The sequence below is a fragment of the Cyphomyrmex costatus genome, unplaced genomic scaffold, assembly GCF_001594065.2.
Source record: "Cyphomyrmex costatus isolate MS0001 unplaced genomic scaffold, Ccosl1.0 scaffold69, whole genome shotgun sequence".
Classification (NCBI taxonomy): Eukaryota; Metazoa; Arthropoda; class Insecta; order Hymenoptera; family Formicidae; genus Cyphomyrmex; species Cyphomyrmex costatus.
In genome coordinates, this window is record NW_017280255.1 from 1,986,229 (window position 1) to 2,009,426 (window position 23,198).

The 23,198-nt window shown below is 25.8% G+C and overlaps 3 protein-coding genes across 3 annotated transcripts; all 3 read left to right on the forward strand.

Moving 5' to 3' along the window:
* Window positions 1-147: 147 nt before the first annotated feature.
* LOC108780220 (uncharacterized) lies at window positions 148-14,232 on the forward strand. Its single transcript, XM_018547855.1, has 12 exons — window positions 148-152; window positions 337-672; window positions 768-972; window positions 8,135-8,409; window positions 9,137-9,341; window positions 9,433-9,588; window positions 9,922-9,951; window positions 11,310-11,434; window positions 11,637-11,972; window positions 13,448-13,652; window positions 13,753-13,908; window positions 14,176-14,232. Exons 1-12 carry the CDS (start codon window positions 148-150, stop codon window positions 14,230-14,232), a joined length of 2,091 nt encoding a protein of 696 aa, XP_018403357.1.
* Window positions 14,233-15,412: 1,180 nt separating this feature from the next.
* On the forward strand, window positions 15,413-15,682 carry LOC108780221 (uncharacterized). The gene has a single exon (XM_018547856.1). It carries the CDS (start codon window positions 15,413-15,415, stop codon window positions 15,680-15,682), a length of 270 nt encoding a protein of 89 aa, XP_018403358.1.
* A 3,960-nt stretch (window positions 15,683-19,642) lies between these two features.
* Window positions 19,643-20,989, forward strand: LOC108780222 (odorant receptor 46a-like). Its single transcript, XM_018547857.1, has 3 exons — window positions 19,643-19,941; window positions 20,286-20,487; window positions 20,810-20,989. The coding sequence occupies exons 1-3, from the start codon at window positions 19,643-19,645 to the stop codon at window positions 20,987-20,989; spliced, it is 681 nt and encodes a 226-aa protein (XP_018403359.1).
* Window positions 20,990-23,198: the final 2,209 nt, after the last annotated feature.

Genomic DNA, 23,198 nt, shown 5'->3' on the forward strand with positions numbered 1-23,198 from the left:
ATAATAAAATTTTATATGTATAAATAATATAATTATTAATTATTGTGTAATATATTATACATGTTGTAAAAATATTACAATACATAGTGTAAAGAATTAAATCTCTTCGTTATTATATATTACAAATATTGTAAAAAAAAAATAACGATGATGTAAAATGTTGCATAATATATGTTATATAATAAGACATTAAGTAAGACATATACTATGTTTTTATCAATTAATTTATTGAAAGATTAATTTTATATAACGTTAAATCGAAATGTTATGATTCAATAGTAAATTAACATTAATAAAGAAAGTAAGGAGGGAAATCCGAAAATATGTATTTTACAGAGTAAACACGTTTTGCTACGCAACTCTAGTCGAACTAACATGTGCGTTTGCATTAGGAACATCTGTGTTTAAGGACTACAGAAAACACAATCTAGCTTTCCGAGCGTGGTTACCGTTCAACTATTCTTCGCCAATGTTATTTCGGATCGCTTATATTCATCAATCGATAAGTTTAACCGCAGGATCGATTCTTCACCTTGCTTGTGACAGCTTAATTTGCGGATTACTGATGCACATTTGCTCTCAGCTGGAAATATTGGAATGTCGTTTGAAAAAAATCATCGATAAACCACACATTCTTCGGAAATGCATCGCACATCACACATGCATTTTTGAGTTAGTTCTTTATCATCACTTTGTTATAGATAATAATTTCTCAAAATATAAATAATTATAAAAAATATTTGAAATTTACGTCCGGTTGATTCTAGATTTGCATTAATGGCAAATAAAAAATTTAGATTAATAATCACCATCCAGTTCTTAGTGAGTATGTTAGTAGTATGCTTCAATCTGCATCAACTGACGCAGACGAGCGTGTTAAGTGCGAAATATGTTCAAATAATATTATATATGTTTTGCATGATGACACAAATTTCTTTTTATTGCTGGTATGGAAACGAAGTTAAGTTGAAGGTGTGCACGGATATATTTTTCACATATGATTTTTACATATAATTCTACATATTGTATATTTATATTTGCACATAATTTAATATCTAATACGTTAATAGCACGTGACAGATATGTCAAATTATTATATTGCAAAAATTAACTTATATTTCACACATATAAAATAAGATGTGTGTGTGTGTGTGTGTGTGTGTGTGTGCGTGCGTGTGCGTGTGCGTGTGCGTGTGCGTGTGTGTGTGTGTGTGTGTGAGAGAGAAAGTACAAATACCTACATTTTGAATTAGGTTACAATTTTTTTTTGTTTTACCATATTTTTCATCCCTGTATAAACCATGGACCTATAATATATGGACTGAGCATCCCCACCACATGCTTATAGAATAGATAAGGAAACCGTGATGTCAGGGTATAAAGTGAGACAGCTCTTCATACTAACCAACATGCTCTGCTGCCATAGGTCCATGAGCAGCGCATGTAAGTTAGTTGATAACTCTTCATACTAACCAACATGCTCTGCTGCCATAGGTCCATGAGCAGCGCATGTAAGTTAGTTGGTTAGTATGGAGAGGGAAAGTACGTGCGAATCATGCTGTCTCACTTTATATCCTGGCATCATGGTTTCCTTGTCTATGTTCGGTCCATATATTATAAGTTCATGGTATAAACGTATAGATCAACTTGCCAAAAAAATAAGATTTAATTATCTCTCTATTTTATTTTATAATTAAAATTTCAGAAGTCAATAAATAAAATTATTAATGTATATTCTTAAATATAGAGTCGACAATTGGTTAGCAATATATTTGAAATCGAATGGTTTGTGATGGATTATCGTGTACAAAAAGATTTGTCAATAATTATGATGCGTGGTATCGTACCTATTGAGTTTACCAGTGCTTATGTTATCTCTATGAATCTTCAATCATTTGTCAGTGTTAGTATAAATATTTATTTTTAATTTTTGAAATTAGTTATTTGGAATTAGATTAACTTTAAATTAATGCTAAAGAAGGGTGCATTTCAAACGATTTGGGTAGGATCATTGAGCTGAACTTTTTTAAAATACAATTTTACTTACTAAATTAAAAAATTAGTATTCAAAATATTTTTTTCCTATCTAAAATAAATGTTTCAAATAAAGGTTACGTGATTTAAAATGGTACAAATAATAGTAATTAATTTTTGAAAAAAGTCAATTTTTTTAAAGTTTTTATATATTACCATTTATTAAATGAAATGATATGTTTTGTTTTTTATATAATGTAATTTGTTATAGTTAATCTATATATAAAAAAATGTTCTATGATGTATATTTTATTAGGAAAAAATATATTAATTTATATAAAAATACGTAATAACCAAATAATTATGTTTATTGCAGTTGCTCAAGACGTCATATTCTGCTTTCAATATACTTCAACAAATGCGATAACAAAATAGTAAAAAGGTAATAGTAAAAAAATTTATATTTTGAATTTATATGAATTTTAATCTTTGTATAAAAGTATAAAACTAAAAAACTGTATGTATAAAAGTAAAACTTAAGTTAGATTAATAATCAATAGTTTTAATTGATTTAGTAATTGATTAGTGTAATCAATATTTTTATGTATTAAATAAGATTGTATTATTAGATCACTATATCTTTTTATGTATACATAAAGAGATATTTCAAACGCTATGCAATATTTTCTCCTATTGACACTATTAATTAGGTAATATCTTTCTGATACATATTTTTCCAACTTACCTTTTCTATTAACAATATTATTACCTTAATATTAATACGGTTGAGAAATTGTATTGGACAGTTTTCATGGTTCACTGGAAAAAAGTTAACATTTAAAACGATTTATCATTTGATTATTCAACGATAGTTTCACTTTGTACTTCCATCATTTCATCAATTAATAGGCTCGCTTATTGGAGCTATATCTATATAAAAAATTGATTTAACATTATTCTACAGTATTTTTATTTTTAATACATATTCATAAACCCTACATATTATTTTATGTTAATGTACATGTATATATGCGAGATTATAGTTTACTGCGGTCTGTAATGTAATAGAATATTATTAAAGTATTTGATTAGAACACAACTGGATGTACAATATAACTGTAAATTTTATATTTCTTGACGTTCAGTAATGAACATTGCATTTATAATTTTCAATTTCTATTTATTATACTTTGATTAGAACTTATAGTTGTACATGTTTTAACAAAGTATTTTTCGTATATCATTATATTGTGACTTCGTATGCAATGTCATATCTTTATTTAATGACTGCACCGTCTCTGCATGAAAATATTACGCAAAGGGCACAATTACAGTTTAAATAATAAAATTCTTATATGAAGGAGGAAGTTAAACGTATATCGTATTATTATCGGAAAACTGCGAGAGTCTTTTTGCGGGAGACTATAGACATTTGGTGGTCGTCAGTCACTCAAGATTTCACTGTACATTGCAATATTACTCCAATATTGACTTTCATCACTGTAGTATGAACATTCTTATCGAAATTAATTGACAATTTATTTTTAGTAACATGTAATTTGTTTGGTAAATTAATTTATCATAAATAATTATATAACGCGTAACACAAATACATATATCTTATTCAAAAAATCAAAGAATGTAACATTTTTGATAAATAATTTTTTTATTATAAGAAATAACTTTTTAAAGTAGAACGATAAACAAAATCAGTTAAAATGAACGTATTAGGATTTACATTTAAAATTTTATCGAGTTGCGGTTGTTGGGTACCGAATTCTTGGATGACTCCATATAGACGATTAATATATCATGTATACACCATCTTTATACTTTTATTGATAAATACATTTACATTGTCGCAATTCTTGGATATAATTTTGATCGTTGACAATTCGGAAGATTTCATGGATAATTTTTACATGTTGCTTGCTATGATCGTTTCTTGCTTCAAAATGTATAGCCTGTTAATAAATCGAAGTAACATTGCTATGCTGACAAACATTCTTATCAATAAACCGTGTAAAGCGTGTGATACAATCGAAGTGGAAATACAACGCAAATACGATAAGCTAATTGAGTAAGTACATTGCGAGATAATGATTTTGTATTATACTTTATATTTAATTATATATTAAAAAATTAAACCATTTATGTTCTTTTAAAAGATTGATATGAAATTTGATTAAAATTTATAATAACATCTTAATTAATCTTAATTAATTAATTTTTGTTATTAGACAATACTAGTTTTCATCGGTATTATTTTTTAAATCTTTTTAGAAAATTTGTAATTTTCTTATATATTCATTGTTCAACAAAGAAATTGATATTTAATATACATTATTTTTTATCAAAATTATTGTTTAAAGAATTGAAGTTGTGTATTACTAACTTTCTAATTTGAAAAATTAACAGATTTATTTAATTAGAATTTATGTTGATAAAAAGTATTAGAGAGAGATTATCATTAAAGAAATCGTTGAATATCAAAATGAAATGCATGCAGCTGTTTTACAGGACAAATACTCTGTATTATATGATCCTAGTTGAATTAACGTGCGCATCCACGGCTGTAGCATCTTTGCTCACGGATTACAGAAAGGAAAAGTTAACATTCAGAGCGTGGCTGCCATTTGATTACTCCTCGACAACGCTTTTCCATTTTACGTATTTTCATCAATTAATAAGTTTAACAGTTGGATCTGTCTTACATGTTGCTTGCGATGGTCTTATTTGTGGATTATTGTTGCATATATGTTGTCAACTAGAAATATTAAGTTGTCGTTTGAAAAATATTGTACACAATCCAAAAGTACTTCGCGACTGTGTTATTCAACATAACCTTTTATTTAAGTTCGTTTTATTATAGTTTTTCCTAAATCTTTTTATATAATATATACATAAGCAATTTTTAAAAATATCTTTTCATCTCTCTAAACAATATTTTTATTTAACATATTTTTAAATATTTTTAAAATTTTTAATTTATATGTATAACGCAAATCAAAGATATATTTTTATACATTGTAACTTTTTAATTATTATATTTTTTAATATTTCTATCAATAATATCATAAGAGAGAGATATGTTAAAATGTGTTCAATTGATTTCAGATTTGCTTTTTTATTGAACAAAAAATTTAGATTTACTATCACTTTTCAGTTCATAGTAAGTACATTAGTAGTGTGCTTTACTTTATATCAGCTGACCAAGACTAGTGGAAAATTTGTTGAATTAGGAATGTACATGTCATGTATGCTGACACAAATCTTTTTGTATTGTTGGTATGCAAATGAAGTAAAGTTGAAGGTATGCAGTTTTTTTAGAATGGATATCCTTATATGTATATTATTAATGTTTTTTCTAATTCAGTTTTTATTTATTAACTTTTTATTTTTATTTAAAATGCAAAATGTTTTTTAATGTGCACAAAAATTTATATGCAATGTACTATAATTAAACCTTTTTTTGTTATAATTAAAACCTTAATACATAAATGTCTTATTTTCATAAGTAGAGTTTACGATTAGTCAATGATCTATTTGACATAGAATGGCTTACATTAGAGCGAGATACAAAAAAGGATTTATTAACAATCGCATTACGCGGTAAAATGCCAATCGAATTCAGTAGCGCTTATGTTATACCTATGAATTTGGATTCATTTGTGGGTGTTAGTATATAAATAATTAATTTTTGTATTATGATAATTATTTTACGGTAATTAAAAGATGTCCATTTATTTTTAAAGTATAAATGTTAAATTATTATTAGATAAATTTTGAACTTATTGAAACAGAAAATAACTTTGTATGTTGCAGTTGCTTAAGACATCGTATTCGACCTACAATATACTTCAGCAAACGCAAATTGACAAAGCTAACTAGGAAAATTGTTTTACATATTTGTTATTATACATATATATTATATAGATTTTTCATGAAAATAAAATTAGAAATTCATTCAGTATTAATAGTTGATTATCATATATATAATTAATTTTCACATAATTAATTTTGATATATTAACGTTATTAGAGAAAAGAAACATAATTAAAAATGCATATTGTTTGTATTAGATATACGGTGTGTTTCAAACACCTTCTTTAAAATGACAGGAAGATTTTTATGAAAAATTTCAAAAATATTACATTACATGCAGTAGTATGTATATATGTATATAGTTATTACATGTGGTTGTTATGGGTTACGTCAAGAACAGTTAATTTTTTCATTACTTACTTTTATTCCAAGACCAACGGAGGCATTTTTAGAAAAAAATTGTCAAGATAAAAGTTTCTTACTTTTTTTGCATGTAACCCGAATCTGGAATGATAAGTATTTAGATCTAGATAGTTTTCTTTCAGAATTGAAAATCGAAAATATTACCATTAGAAAAAGCGATTTACTTATCTTTTGAAGTAACACTTTTTAAGTAAGGGAATGATGTGTGTATATATGTGTGTATGTGTGTGTGTGTGCAGAGTGCGGCCCCTTACAATATTTGCAAGTTATAGAATGTTTAAGTATAGAAATTTAATGTCACAAAAATCAATATAAACCATTAAATTTAAATTACCAGTTACATTTCGATTCAATAAATTATTTCTCGATTTTTTGTTTTTCCGCTCTTCTTTCTAATATTTTATTTCTCAGGAAGTACTATTATGTCAAGATATAATATACTATATCCTCTACTATCAGAAAAAAACTGCACAGGACAGATGGAATGGGTGGGATGCATGAAAATATTATTATCTGAAGGGCATAGCAATCTTTGAATAATAAAAATTGTCGCACAACACATATGAAGGGGAGGAGTTAAGCAAAGCATATTATCATTAGGAAGACCGTAAGGCTATAGACGTATGAAGGTACGATCGTCAGTCTCCCTCAAGAGCTTACTGTGCACCATATTTTCTAAAAAAATATTTTTATTATAACAATATCTTGAAGTAATGGAAATCGTCAAATTAAAATTAAGCTATCAATTTATTGTTGCATACGAGCATCTTTGAGCATATTTTAAAGTAATTATTATATATATTGCAAGATGTATGTATACTTCGAATTTCACACACGTTTCAATATTTAAAATAGAGAAATAAAGAATATCACACAATCTCTAAAAAATGATTTACGAATATACGCTTTATTTGGAGAACAGATATTGATACAATATTTTCGACAGAGATAAATTGTTGGAAATTAAAAATGCAAATATTAGATCTTACGTTTAGAATATTAACGATTTGCGGATGCTGGATACCAGATTCCTGCACGACACCATACAAACGGTTAGTTTATCATGTATACACGATTTTGATATTGCTACTTATACATACATTTATGTTATCGCAATTGATGGATTTAATTTTAACCGTGGACAATCCCGACGATTTTACTGATAATTTTTACATGCTACTCGCAATGATTGTTTCCTGTTGTAAGATGTTCACTCTGTTGATGAATCGCAGTAACATTGCGATGTTAATTGATATTCTTGTAAAGAAACCCTGTAAACCGGTCCAATCTGATGAAATCAAAATTCAGCAGAAATTTGATAAACACGTACAGTGAGTACTATTGTACGACAATTCTTTTGAACAATTTTTTTTAGTAAACATGCATATTATGTTTAATACTTAACAATTTTTTAATATGTTATACTCGACTTTTTTTCTAATATTTTCAAAATTTTATTTGTATTGCTTATATAACTTTTTTATTAGTAAAAATACATTTGCTTGGTACGTACAATACAATTTAATTAATATTTAACTAATTTTTAGCATTTAAATTAAAAAGCATTTAATTTTCTAGAATATTTAAATATTTAAAGTATTTAAATAATTTATACGTTCTACATGTGTGATTATAACTGAGATTCTAATGATCATAATAATTTTTATAATTTTTGGGTATATCATAAAATTTATTATTTTTTCAAATACGGTCCACACATACGTTTTGATATTACAGATACCAATTATATATAGTTGGAAAGAAATATTTCAAGTTGCGTAATTAAGGTTTAAGTAAAAATCATAAATAAAAAATAAAGCGGAAAAATCTCTATAGGTAGACATCTTGCAGGACAAACACGCTTTTCTATGCAATTTGGGTTGAATCAACGTGTCTGTACATTGCTGCGAAGTCGTTGTTTACAGAATTCAGAAAAGGAAGATTAACATTCAGGGCATGGTTGCCATTCGACTATTCCTCATCGTCACTGTTTCGTATTGTATACGCGCATCAATTAATAAGTTTGACAGTCGGGTCTGTTTTGCATGTTGCTTGTGACGGTTTGATATGTGGATTACTAGTGCACATTTGTTGCCAGATAGAAATAATTGAATGCCGTTTGCGAAAAATCGCACATAATCAAGATCGTCTTCGCGAATCCGTCCTACAGCATAATCATATATTCAAGTTGGTTTATTAACTAATATTACATATATAAATATTTTAAATCTATCCTGATACATTACAGTGTATTATTAATTACATTACTTAAAGAAAGTCATCCGTGTGGAGCTGGCCCCCCAATATTAAAAAATCGATTTTTTTCTTCATGCATTTGTTTGCTCATTGTTTGCTCACGAATGGTCAGTTGGAATTTTCGTTCGTTCACCCTTAGTTCAAAAGATATACGAAAATTATGTTTTGGGGGTTAACTTCACACTAGCCCCCCAATAATAAAAAAATCGATTTTTTTCTTCATGCATTCGTTTGCTCATCGTTTGCTTACGAATGATCAGTTGAAATTTTCGTTTGCTCACCCTTAGTTCAAAAGATTTGTGAGTAAACGATGAGCAAACGAATGCTAAAAGAAAATGATTTTTTAATTCGATACCAAAACTTAATTTTCTTGTATCTTTTGAACTAAGGGTGAGCAAACGAAAATTCCAACTGAGCATTCGTGAGCGAATGATGAGCAAACGAATGCATAAAGAAAAAAATTGATTTTTTAATATTGGGGGGCCAGCTTCATACGGGTAAGAAAGTCTTCACACTTCTGGCAATACTGTATTATTTACTTCTTTTACAGTACATTATTTATATTATATTATTTTATAATAATTCTTATTAGGCTTGAAAATATTTCATGTTATATTTAACTAATTAAGAGAGTTACAGTATTTAATTTGAATTTTAGGTTTGCTCGTCTAATGAATGCAAAATTCAGATTGACTATTGTTATACAATTTGTTGTGAGTACATTAGTAGTATGTTTTATTCTTTATCAATTTACCAAATCAACAACGTCAAGAGCACAGTATATGCTATTAATGATGTATATGGGCTGCATGCTGTCACAAATCTTTTTCTATTGCTGGTATGGTAATGAAGTTATGTTAAAGGTATGTATATGTGAAATATGTATATGTTACGTGAATATTTAGTACTATATATTGCGTGTAAACAAAATAAATAAGAAGTTTCGTTAAATAGAGTCGTCAATTGGTTAATAGCATATTTGAAATGGAGTGGTTTGGATTAAACAAACAAACTAAACAATCTTTAATAATGATTATGAGACGAAGTTCAAGACCAATCGAGCTTACCAGTGCTTATGTTATCTCGATGAATCTAGATTCATTTGTGGGCGTTGGTATTAAAATTTATTGTGACTTGTAATTAATAGTTTAATTATAAGATTTATAAGTAAAGCATTTAATTTAATGTTAGATCTATTTCTATTAAAATTTTTCAAAGAAACATTATTCAGTTAAAAATAGAATTAAATGTTATTTATATCAAGAGCATACGATACAATGCACTAAATATACTTGACCTATTTACATAGGTAAAAAAAAATACAAAAATGATAAATTACAAGTAATTTTGTAATAGTTTTAATACAATTAATAATGTTGGTTATATGTATATATAATTTTTTTTTTATAAATAACATGAATAATAATAACCTTATAATTGCAGTTACTCAAGACATCGTATTCAGCTTACAACGTCCTGAAACAAATATAAGAGCGGCAAAAACAAAGTAGAAGAAGAATTGTACTTTATTTTGTCATCTTTCATGCAAAAATCGGTATTAAGGTGATTACTATAATACGAATTTGCATTACTCTCTTATGTATGCAAAAATATCAATTACATTAAATGATTTTATTTGGCAATGATAATATAATTTTTTTAATATTATCTATCTATTACGGCATTTGAATAGAGAGATATTTTTAAAGAGAAATTTAGAATTTACATTAATTATATATCATATTAGAATGTTTACTACAATTGATTATATGATATTGTTTTTATTTGCGCACTCGAAATATATTCTTATGGATTTGAATCATATGTTACTATATGTACATACGTATGCACACATTATACACTATACATAAACTATCAAAAATCAGAAGACAGCAGAAATCAATACATGAAAGAAAAATTTGTCATTCACATCACAATATGGCAAATTTACGCCTTCATGAATTAAATAGTTTTTGGTTGAAGTATATGCGAGAGTGTATCGATGTTAATATTTTATGAAGAGTAAGTAGGGAGAGCTGGACTCGACATTCGAGGGTTATTATTTTTTATTCCTCCGTTCTGTTTTCTAACATGCAATATCACAAAACATAGTCCTCATGAAGTATTATTATGTCATAATATCTTAATATTATCAAGTCTGTGTTTAGCCGAGTGTATGAAAATAGTATTATGTGAAGAACACAATTGCAATCTGAATAATAAAAGTTGTCAAAGAGAATAGTTGGGTAAGCTGTATTATATTGCACGAAGATAGTGAAGCTATAGACAACACTTGATGACTTCAGTTAGTTTACTGTAAGATTTTATTGTGTATCAAATTATATCGCAAAATAATTTTTCTCATAATATGAATTTTCTTACAATATTATCTCATGTCAAATAATATAAAAAATTGTCTTTCAAGATGTAATTTAGTTATTAATTTACACATGTAAATATTATTATTATATATATATATATATATATATATATATATTATATATACATATATATAATAAATAATTTATTATAATTGTTTTCATAAAGGAGAGGTTAATATATAACATCAAAGAAGATAATAGAAGATATTAAAAATGTTTATACTAGCCTTTACGTTCAAAATAATGATGATTTGCGGTTGTGGACGATTGGATTCTTGGTCGACTCCATACAAACGGTTAGTTTATCATGTATATACTATTTTCGTAATGTTACTAATACACACGTTTATGCTATCGCAATTGATGGATCTTATTATGATCGTGGATAATTCCAATGATTTCACCGATAACTTCTACGTGCTACTCGCTATGATCGTTTCTTGCTGTAAGATGCTCGCTCTGTTGATGAATCGCAGCAACATTGAGATGTTAATCAAAACTCTTATGAGAAAACCATTTCGACCGGTTGAACCTGATGAGATGAAGATTCGACAAAAATTCGAAAAACTCATACAGTAAGCATCGCGAGCTAGCATCAACTTCAATGCTCTATGTAATTAAAATAAATTAGTTATGCACTATTATGCAATTAAGATCGCCTTTTATTTAAATGAACAAATAAATCTGACGTAACGGTTCAACTTGAAAGAAATAATGTAACTGATGAAAATACTGAATAAAAAGTGAAACGCGAAAACGTCTGTAGTCGTTTTACAGGTCAAATACGCTTCACTATACTATCCTGGTCGAAACAACGTGTCTGTCTGTTGCCGTGACATCATTATTGACGGAATTCAGGAAAGGAAATTTGACGTTCCGAGCGTGGCTGCCATTCGATTATTCCTCACCGCAACTTTTTCCATTTGCATACGCTCATCAATTGATAAGTTTTACAATGGGATCTGTACATCATGTGGCTTGTGATAGTCTCATATGTGGATTTCTGGTGCACATTTGCTGTCAGATAGAGATATTGGAACATCGTCTGAGGAAAAGTGTACACAATCCTAACATTCTTCGCGAATGTGTTCTTCAGCACAATCACATATTCAAGTTTGTTTCCAATTACGCTGAAAATAAATGTATTTTTATTATTAAGATGTACGGTGTATAGCACTGATTTTTTAGTATTATTTAGAAATTAGAATTTTTAAAGATTATTTTTTTAAATTATATATATTGTGTTAGAGAGACATTTCTTACCAAGTTACAAAAATAGTTCGAAAAGTTTTCGATTTGATAAAGAAAATATATGATTTTTGGCAAAAATTTTTATTTTTCAACATAATCTTCTTTCATTTTACTTATTTAACAATATTAATCAATAAAAACTAATAAACGCATCTATCTGAAATTTTAACAGCTCTGTGCATGATCAAACTTGTCTGAAATTATTATTTGTGCCGTCTGAGTCAGATTGTTGCTACGATGTCAGATTGAGAATTGTTCGAACTCCTCGTATATATGTCATGTAATTTTAATTGATATAGGTATATTTTTCAATTGAAAAATATAATCCTCGTAAACATGATTTTTTAATTATCTTTAATGTTATATCGATGTTCCAGAAAACGTGGTAAGGGAGACGTATTGGGAACAAAAGAAACATTTTGATTTTAAAATTTATAACAGTTAACAATTAAAATTTATAACAAAGATCTGTATTTTTTTAGAATTTATTTTACTATAAAATTTGGTTTAATTTACAATTAATTGTTCTTAAACATTGATGTTACTATTAGTCTCTAATGATATTTTGTGATTTTTAGTAAATTTTTTAAATGAACACCTATATAGAATTGAAAGTCAATTAAAATATACAAATTATCGATTAGATATCAATTATTAAATTATATTACAACATAATTAGTTATATGATTGTTATATAAAAAGAAAAATACTTCAAATTTTTTGTATGCAATAAAACTTATTTGAGAATTATTAAAAAACTTTTTTTTTAACTTTTTTAAATTTTTACTCGTACATAGTATACATATATGCGTACTGACTTAACAGATTTTATTTCACATTCACGGTCACTTCATCCCCATACACACACACACATACATATTCTATTTATTATAGATTCTTTAGAAATATTCACGTTATTATAACTGTATTCTGTTACTTTTCCTCTCGTTACTGTTTATCCTACAATCGGAAAGAGACTCTATATAAAAAAGAAGCGTTTAATAAAATTTTATTATATGTGTGACTTTATTTTTGAGAAAATCGATTTTAAATATTATATGTATCTTGACTTAACAAATCTCACTATAAATTACCATATTTGTCCATGTGTTTATTGTATTATTAGATAATGAAGAATATACACACGTATATTAAAATAGAATATTCATGCATAATGAATTATTACTTTAAAAATTGTCGAAGTAAGAACAAATTTTATGTTTTCACTTTATTTTTTTGTAGAATCATCTCCTTCCTGGTTGTATCACGATTTGCGGAACACCCTGTATATATTTTATCAATATAAAAGTTGCAATATTAATTTTCATTAATTCTAGGTTTGCTCGTACAGTAAATGAAAAATTTAGGATAACTATATTTATCCAGTTTGTTGTGAGTACGTTGGTGATGTGCTTTAATCTATATCAATTTACCAAGTCAACAGCGTTAAGAACAAAATATATGCAGTTAATAATGTATACATGTTCTATGTTGTCACAAATTTTTTTCTATTGTTGGTACGGAAACGAAGTTAAATTGAGAGTATGTTGGACTTTTAAAATATAAATATATTTTTTAATTATTTAATATATAAATAAAATAAATGTGAACATTTTCTTTTTTTTTGATTGTTGAAATATAGAGTCGACAGTTGATAAATAATGTATTCGAGATGGAATGGTTCAAATTCAATGAAACTGCTCAGAAAACTTTACTAATGATCATAAGACGTGCTGTAGTACCAATTGAATTTACTAGTGCCTGCGTTATTTCTATGAATCTGGATTCGTTTGTGGGTGTTAGTAATGTGTCATTATATATGATTAAATAGAAACCGTTAAATTAAATAAAGTTTTAATACTAAAAGTTCTTTCTCTTTGTTAATAAAAAAAACATCAAATTAAAATAGATATCTGTATTAATAGTAATTTAAATATTTAGTATATTTAACAAAAAGAATTTATTATAATTACCATATATTAATTATAAATTAAAAATAAGCAATTACATATATTCACATATAATAACTTATTTAAAATAATGTTGGTAATAATTTCTGTTGTAGTTGCTCAAGACATCGTACTCGGCTTACAATATACTTAAGCAAACACAAAGCTCATAATGTTGGATATATGTAGCAAAAATATCGGTGACATATCAACGCATTATGAATTTATGTCACAAATGTATGAATATGAATACCACATATATACATATATCATATAAAATTTTATTTAATACTGATAATTAATTCTTGTATTATTGATATCATATATTATATATATAAACAAAAAAAATTAAAATATTTGTGTACCATAATTTTTATTATAACTTTTTTTGACATGCGGATTTTACTTACATTATATAAATAATTATATTATTAGAGATTGCATACGTACATATGTGTTAAATTATAAATTCTAGTAACACACACACACACACACACACACACACACACACACACACACACACACACACACACACACACATACACACACACACACACTCAAGGATTAAACAGGGAAAGAAAATCTGTTGCCTTTGAAATTATTCGAATAGATTAGTATTTTTATTATTTCCAAGTATTACAGAAGTAATATTTTCTAGAATATTAAATATTTCCTAGTAGAAATGTGGGAGTTACCAATGTCAGTACTTCATGCGGCGTACAGATATACAGATCGCTTATGTGACATTCGAGGGTTGTCATCTTTTTCCCTTATACAGCGGTTTCTAACATATAATTTATTTTGAAAGCATGAATATAATGTACTACCATCAGATAAAGTCTGTGTTTAACATTTGTGTTGTATGTGAGAGAGGGACGTGGTTACAAATTAAATATTAAAAACTATCGTATAAGGAGGGACGAGCTAGACGAGGATCTTAGCTAGAAATTCGCAAATCTATAGACATTCTATAATTATCCTTCTAAAGAGTTTGTCGCACATTAGATTAATATTCGTACAAGCAATTTTATTACAACTTAGAGTTTTATTTGACAGTTTTTTCGTATTTGCTTTTATAAAGATATCTGAGAAAATTAATTATTCATTTTTTTTTTAGTCAATACGTATCTAAAATTTTCTATGATTAAAGAAAAATGTGAAAAATACGTAAAAAGTGTATGTAAACTTTTGTTATCATTTAATTTTCATGGTGTATAATTATACGGTGTCAATTATACTGAGAAATATAATATTAAAATGCGAGTATTAAATTCGACTTTTAAATTTCTAATTATTTGTGGTTGCTGGCGACCGGATTCGTGGACATCGTCGTGTAAACGTGTAATTTACCATATGCACACATTTTTCGTGCTTGTGTTAATAAATACGTTTACTTTATCACAATTACTGGATATTATTCTTACTGTGGATAATGCGGACGATTTCACTGATAATTTCTACATGTTACTTGCAATGATTGTATCTTGTTGTAAAATGCTCAGTATGTTGGTAAATCGCAAAAATATTGCTTTATTAACAAACATTCTAAAGGAAAGACCGTGTAGACCATTGGAACCAGAAGAAATAGAAATTCACAACAAATTTGATAAAGGCGTACAGTAAGTTTTCTGAAAAATGTAAAAAGTTATACAGAGTGTTTTTATTTTAATTTTATATTAAAAAAGAAATATTTTCGGGAAAAAAAAGAACTATTTAGACAAAATTGTATAATAGATATAGTTTGAAGGGAGATATAAAGTATGTCGAAAACTATAATATTATGATAATTTTTTAATAACTCTACTTTAATACTGTTATACGCAGAATAACTAGAAAAATCATATTACATAAAAAATCAGACAATTTGAGTAAAAAATGACACTAATTTTTATGTAAACTAGAAAAATTGATTTTTAAACTATTGATTTTACTATTATTTATTTTCCTTCAAACCATATACAATATTTATATGAAATATTTTTCTGAAAAATACTTCATTTTTAAAATATAGTCAACTCTGTATCACTGACTTAAAATAAGATATCCTGTTTTTATTATTAAAATTAATTGCTTAATTATATGAAACATGTAATTGAACTGAAAAATTTAAGATTTAAATGTTTCTTATTAAGACAGTCATGTTTTTTATATCTTTACATATTAACATAAAATGCAATATTATTATTATTAGAGTTATATTTACCATACGTTAGGAGAAAATAAGAAAATTGATATTAAATATAAGACACTGAATTATAAAAAATTACAAAACGTAACAATGTCTACAGTTATTTTGTAGAGCAAACACAATACATTATGCAATTCTGGTTGAAACGACTTGCGTATGCATTACGTTAACGTCGTTACTTACGGACTTTAGAAGACGGACATTGACATTCAGAGCTTGGTTACCATATGATTATTCATCGCCAATTTTATTTCACATAACATATGCTCATCAATTAATAAGTTTAATAATTGGATCTGTCCTTCATGTTGCTTGCGATGGCCTGATTTGTGGACTATTAGTACACATTTGCTGCCAGATCAAAATATTGGAATCTCGTTTGAGGAGAATAGCACATGATCCTCGTATTCTTTCTGAGTGCATTCTACAACACAGTCGTATTTTCGAGTTTGTATTTATATATAATACAGTTATGTGTGATACAGTTATTTATATATAATATAGTTAATGCACGCGATAGAAATATTAACATTGCGTGTGTTAATGAAGATATCAATGCGTATCATTTGTACTCGCAAATATTGAAATAATTAATTGCGTTTAATTGCAGCTTTGCTATCACGGTCAATCAAAAATTTAGGTTTACTATTACTATTCAGTTTATGGTTAGCACATTGGTAGTGTGTTTCAACCTATATCAATTAACTAGGTCGACTACAACGAATGCAAAGTATGTTCAGCTGGTATTATACATGTGCAGTATGCTGACGCAAATCTTTTTTTATTGCTGGTATGGAAATGAGGTAAAATTAAAGGTATGCGATTTTTGAAATAATACACATAAATATACTATACGTATAATTGATATCATTAATTTATATGTGTGTATTTTAATTTTTATTCTGTGATTAAAATAGAGCCGACAACTTATCAATAATATTTTTTACATGGAATGGTATATATTAGATCAAAATGTAAAGAAAACTTTATTATTAATTATGAGACGTAGTACAGTGCCTATTGAATTCACCAGCGCCTATATTATTTCGATGAATCTTGATTCTTTCGTGGGTGTTAGTATAAAACGCCTTGCTATTATCGCAGAATCAATTAAGTTTAAAATAATTTAAATTTCGTAATATGTATAAATTTATTTGAATATAAAATAAAATAAATTCTTTTATATCGAAAATCTTTTCAGTTTGTTGCTTTTTCTAAATAACTTCTAACTCTTAAGTTTTTAATCTTTATTTATTTGGAATATTTATTTTTTGCAGTTGCTTAAAACATCGTATTCAGCTTACAATATTTTGCAACAAATATAATAGAAAATGACACAATATAAATAGTAATTCCAATAATTTATTTTCACACTATTATTTGCATTCAAATCATTTTAAGTGATAATAACACAAACAAAACCAATTAAACAGAACATTATAATTAGCGCTGATTTTTATATAAATGTAGTTTTTGTAAGTTGAAAGAATAAAAAAAATTATTTATTCTCATTATAATCGTGTTTCGACGTGAGCGAGAGAGAAAGAAATGACATTATTATATATATAGTTTAATATTACAAAATTATATTTTTGCCTATATTGTATGTCTAATTTACATATTTATTAAATTAACTTAAAAAAATTATCTAATTTACTGTTTAAATAAATATACTCTTCAATTTATAATCTACTTCTCATATATTACTACTGTTATATTATTATAATATCTACTAACAATCTTTTTCTTACCTGCAAAATATATTTGTTTTTACCAGCTTTTTTAATTTTTATTTGAGATTAATAATGATCGATGTCGAAACGTTTGTAAATCTATTGTTTTTATTAAAAAATTATTTTTACTCGTAGCTCTTCTTATTGTCATTACTAATGTCATTGCTAAATATATACGTATTTGTATAATGGATATACGGTTTCGATATTATGGTGCTATGACTAAAAGAAAATTAGAAAAAGGAAAGGAGATTGAACAGCACTACAAATATTTTAGAAATATCGATAACATTAATAGCTACAGAGAAATCTGAATTTTATAGAAAAGAGTTAAATATCTGAGAAGCTTAAATGTTACAGAAATATAACGTGCTGGTATTGATATCTCATAACGGCAGGTTATAATTATCTGTTCAATATTTTATTATTCTACTTCGTATTTCTTCTACTTCACCTCTTTGTTACATTTAAAGCCAAAATTATATTATATATTATGTATGTGACTTTTTTGTTACTATCTGTATGTATATGTATTGCACGCCATATGTCGTGAAAAATTATTTCACGAGGAATATATTGTATTATGAGAGATACGTTGAAAAATGAATAATGGAATAACTACGACAATGTTCTACATCTAGGAAACGAGTAAAGTCATAGACTGTAGAGAGATATTTATCAATCATTCTAAGAACTTTGTTGCATGTCTATTATACTTACCAGTTTCATTCAAAGTACTTTTTCTTTATAATAATTTAATTTATCTTTTGTACAAGACCTAGGTATAAAATGTTTGTTTATAATTGTTAGAATAATTAGAGAATTTATGATAAACACATTAAAATACAAATAACATTTATAAGTAATAAAAAACGAAATGTTTATTAAGTTCATATGATAATGAAAAAGTCAAAATGAAAAGTATTATGTGAATTTTGAATTGACGAAATTTCAAATTGCACTTCGGGTACATAATTATACAATTAGTAATATTATAAGTTATATAACATTTTTAATTAATTATGAGTGTTGTGTGTTTTTCACAGGTGATATTAAAGAAAATAATTTTCCAAAATGTACATTCTTAAATATACTTTTAATCTTTTAATGATATTTGGGTGCTGGCGACCAAATTCCTGGTCATCGCTATATAAACGCATCACATATTACGTATATACAAGTATAATAATTCTAATAGTAAATACTTTTATGCTATCGATATTAATAGATACAATCTGGACCATATATAACGGGGAAGATTTTCTTGATAATTTCTTTCCACCAATCGCGAGCTTTATTTCTTGTTGTAAAGTGTTCATTTTGTTGATGAATCGTAAAAACATTATTATGTTAATCAATATATTGAAACAGAAACTACACAGACCGTCGAACTCGACAGAAATGGAGATTTTGAACAATTTTGATAAAAGTGTACAGTAAGTATTTGCAAACAATATCATAATATTGTGTTTATATATATGTTTTATTTAATATTATTAAAATTATAAAAATTTATTTTATATTACTTATAATATTTACATAATTAATGTAATATTTAAAATGGATTAGATCATATATTAAAGAATATCATTAAAAATAAAGTGTTTGGTGAGTTTATGAAAAAAGAGATATAAATATAAAATAATAAAAAATATAGTAACAATGTTGTGGATCGCATCATCTTCTTTATACATAAACTTCAGAAATAGAAAATTAATGTACAAAGCGTGGTTGCCATATAATTATTACTCATCGACAATACTTTTTTATCTGACATCTGCTCATCAAATGCTAAGCATGACTATCTCAATGTTTGTAAATATTGGTTGCGATACTCTCATCTGTGGATTATTAGTCCATATTTGCTGTCAAATTGAGATTTTGACTTATCGCCTGAGAAACATTATATTTTGTTCAGATGTTCTTCGTATTTGCTTACATCAACATTACCATATCTTCAGGTTAAATTTTGTAATTTTAGATTTTGCAAATTCTTATTATACATATAAATATAATGTTATTTAAATAATTAGTTTATTAGTATATAAATATTATAAGAATATAAATATTATAAAAATATCTCAGCAAACATACAAAGTTACACGTTACAATACCTGTTAATTATAATTTCCTATTCAGCAATATAACTGTGATATAACATATGAATTATCTTACAGTTATATTGATGAGTAAGAAATTACAATTAACAGATATATTATATATAACTTCGTTATTTTTAATATATTCTATTGAAATATGCATAAAATATGTATTTAAATATGTATGCAAATTTGTTGAATTTTAGATTTGCTTTACTTGTAAATGAAAAATTCAGAGTGACTATTGCTATTCAAATAATATTAAGTACAATGATGATATGCTTGAGCCTTTATCAAATTAGTAAAACAACAGTAAAAGCTAGTTTTATTCAGTTCATATTAATTATAATTTGCGTATTGACGCAAATTTTTTTCTATTGTTGGTATGGTAACGAAGTAAAGATAAAGGTAATTTACAGGCTATAAATACAATATAATATGAAATACAAAGGCAAAATGTACATATTCAGACTTTTGTTTAATCAAAGAATACAATAATTGTAACATCTCAACAGATAATTATAATTTTAAATAATGTCTATAAATCTAATATTTAAATCTAATATATCTAAATCTAATTAGTTTATTTTTTGTTACAAAATTAAATAAATATTTTTTATTACATGTATTAAGTATATGAATACTTTAAAGCATATTACTAACATAAGCATCTTTCATTTCCTATTCAAATGCTTTTTATAGAGATGCGTTATCTTACATATTTTCGTAGAGTTATCAGATCATCGATGATATTTTCGAAATGGAATGGCTGACATTAGATAATAATATAAAGAAGTCTTTAATCATTATGATGATGCGAGCACTTGTGCCTATTCAGATTAATTGCGCTTATGTTATTCCTATGAATCTCGATTCCTTTATGAACGTTAGTACAGATATTAAAAGTTGATTTTGCTAACACATTTTTTGACAGTACAATTAAAAATTGGTTTGAATTTAAGCGGAGTATTATAATAATAGATACATTATATTATTAAAATATTTAATAAAATTTTGTGTTACAGATTAAAGTGTTATACCTATAATTTGTTTATTAAATATATTTGAAATAATTTAATAAATTTAATATTACAATTTAATGTATCTAATATTATTACTGGCAAAGTAAAAAATTTGGAAATTTATCAATTATTAAACATATTTTAATTTACGATTATAATTATGCATACATTAATTTTAGATACTTAAGATGTCATATTCTACTTATAACTTACTTCAACAAATAGAGAAATAATCGATTAATATATTATAATAAGGAGAAAAGGGAAAAGGTATATTAATAATTAGTCTTCATAATTGACGTTTACATTACATTATTATAGAAAATAAATATAGATTATCTTAATGCACAATTTATTCCATTTCTTATTACTTTTACGTTTATCAATATCTATTTTGTAATTTCTTGAGTATGTTCCTTTTTGTACTGTTTACATCGGGAATGTAATATAATGAAACCATCTTATAACAGAAATCAGAAAATATCATTTTTAAAAATTAGTATGAAAAACGAATTATTTATACGATAACTATTAAAAATATTATGATAACGACCAATAAAATTAATTTTTAAGATAAAAAAGGAATATTATAATTTAACTATATAGATTTATTTAGATTTATTTATAGTTGAATTAGTAATGTTTTTTTTAATTTGCAAAGATATATTTGTAGTTAATAATGTATTTGTAGAATTAATAAAGTGATTTTAACATATAACAAATAATTCTAATAAAATCCTATGTATATTCTAGATTAGAAATATTAATAACATTAGTAACACAGAATTCTACAACTAGATTTTATTACTTTACTTGTGACAGAAAGACAAAAGTGATACTAAAAAAGTCTTTATTTATACTATGTAAACTGTCTATGTACATACATGTATGCCGCATACGTCCTATAAGTATACTACTGACAATGAGTGTATCAAATGACTGTATATAAATATGTACTTACATACGTGTAAGTATTAGGTAGACATAGAATGATAGTCTTTGAGAACATTACTTGGCATCAAAGATGGCGATAAAATGATCAATCTACTAACAATAGAAAAATTTGGCTCTTATAGGAAATTCAAATGTCTAAAACTTAAATGTCGTGGAAATATAATATGTCTATAATATTACAAAATATAAATGAGTTAACAATTATCTATTTAATAATTTACAATTCTGTCTTGTATTTTCTCTATTTCGTCTCTAAAAAACATTGTTGCTTCTGTAGATATATAATCATGCAATATTGTCAATATACAGTATGTGAACTTTGAATAATGCATATCAAGCCATGAAAGAGTTATTTCATGAAAGTTATATTGTGAGAGATACATTGTAAAATACATAATAAAGATATACCGAGTGGGGTAATATTATGAAGTGAAATGTGAATACTAGACTTCCATATTTAAAATATTCGATCTGTAAAGTTATAGACTGCTAACTTGATCAGTCATTCTAAAGATTTTGTTCTGTGCTATACTTATTGATCGTGATTACTTACATATAAAGTATAAAATATAAAATATAAAATATCTATATATATGAAGATATGTATAAAGTATATTATAAATTACTTTCGTTATAATTGAATTTTACTGATTTGAATCTCTTAAAATACACAATACTTTTATTTATTACTATTAGGTTAATCAGAGAATTGTTTCAGTTATTCAGTAAATGTAAAAGATATAAACATTTTGTAAATATCAAAAAATAAGAAAATAATTATTAAACTTCAAGAATAAAACTATGAAAAATTTTTAATTGATAAAAATTCAATTATTTTATAAATACATTTAATATAATTAATAATATTGTACGTTACAAAAAATATACATTAATTAATTGTGTACTTCGCAAATAATATCAAAGAAGAATATTTTAAAAAATGCGCATTCTTAAGCTTAATTTCAAACTTTTAACGATATTTGGATGCTGGCGACCGGATTCTTGGTCGTCATTACATAAACGTATAGCATACTACATGTATACCAGTATAATAATTATAATACTAAATACCTTTGTGCTATCGCAACTGATGGATGTAATTCTAACTGTAAACAACGCCGATGATTTTTCCGAAAATTTCTT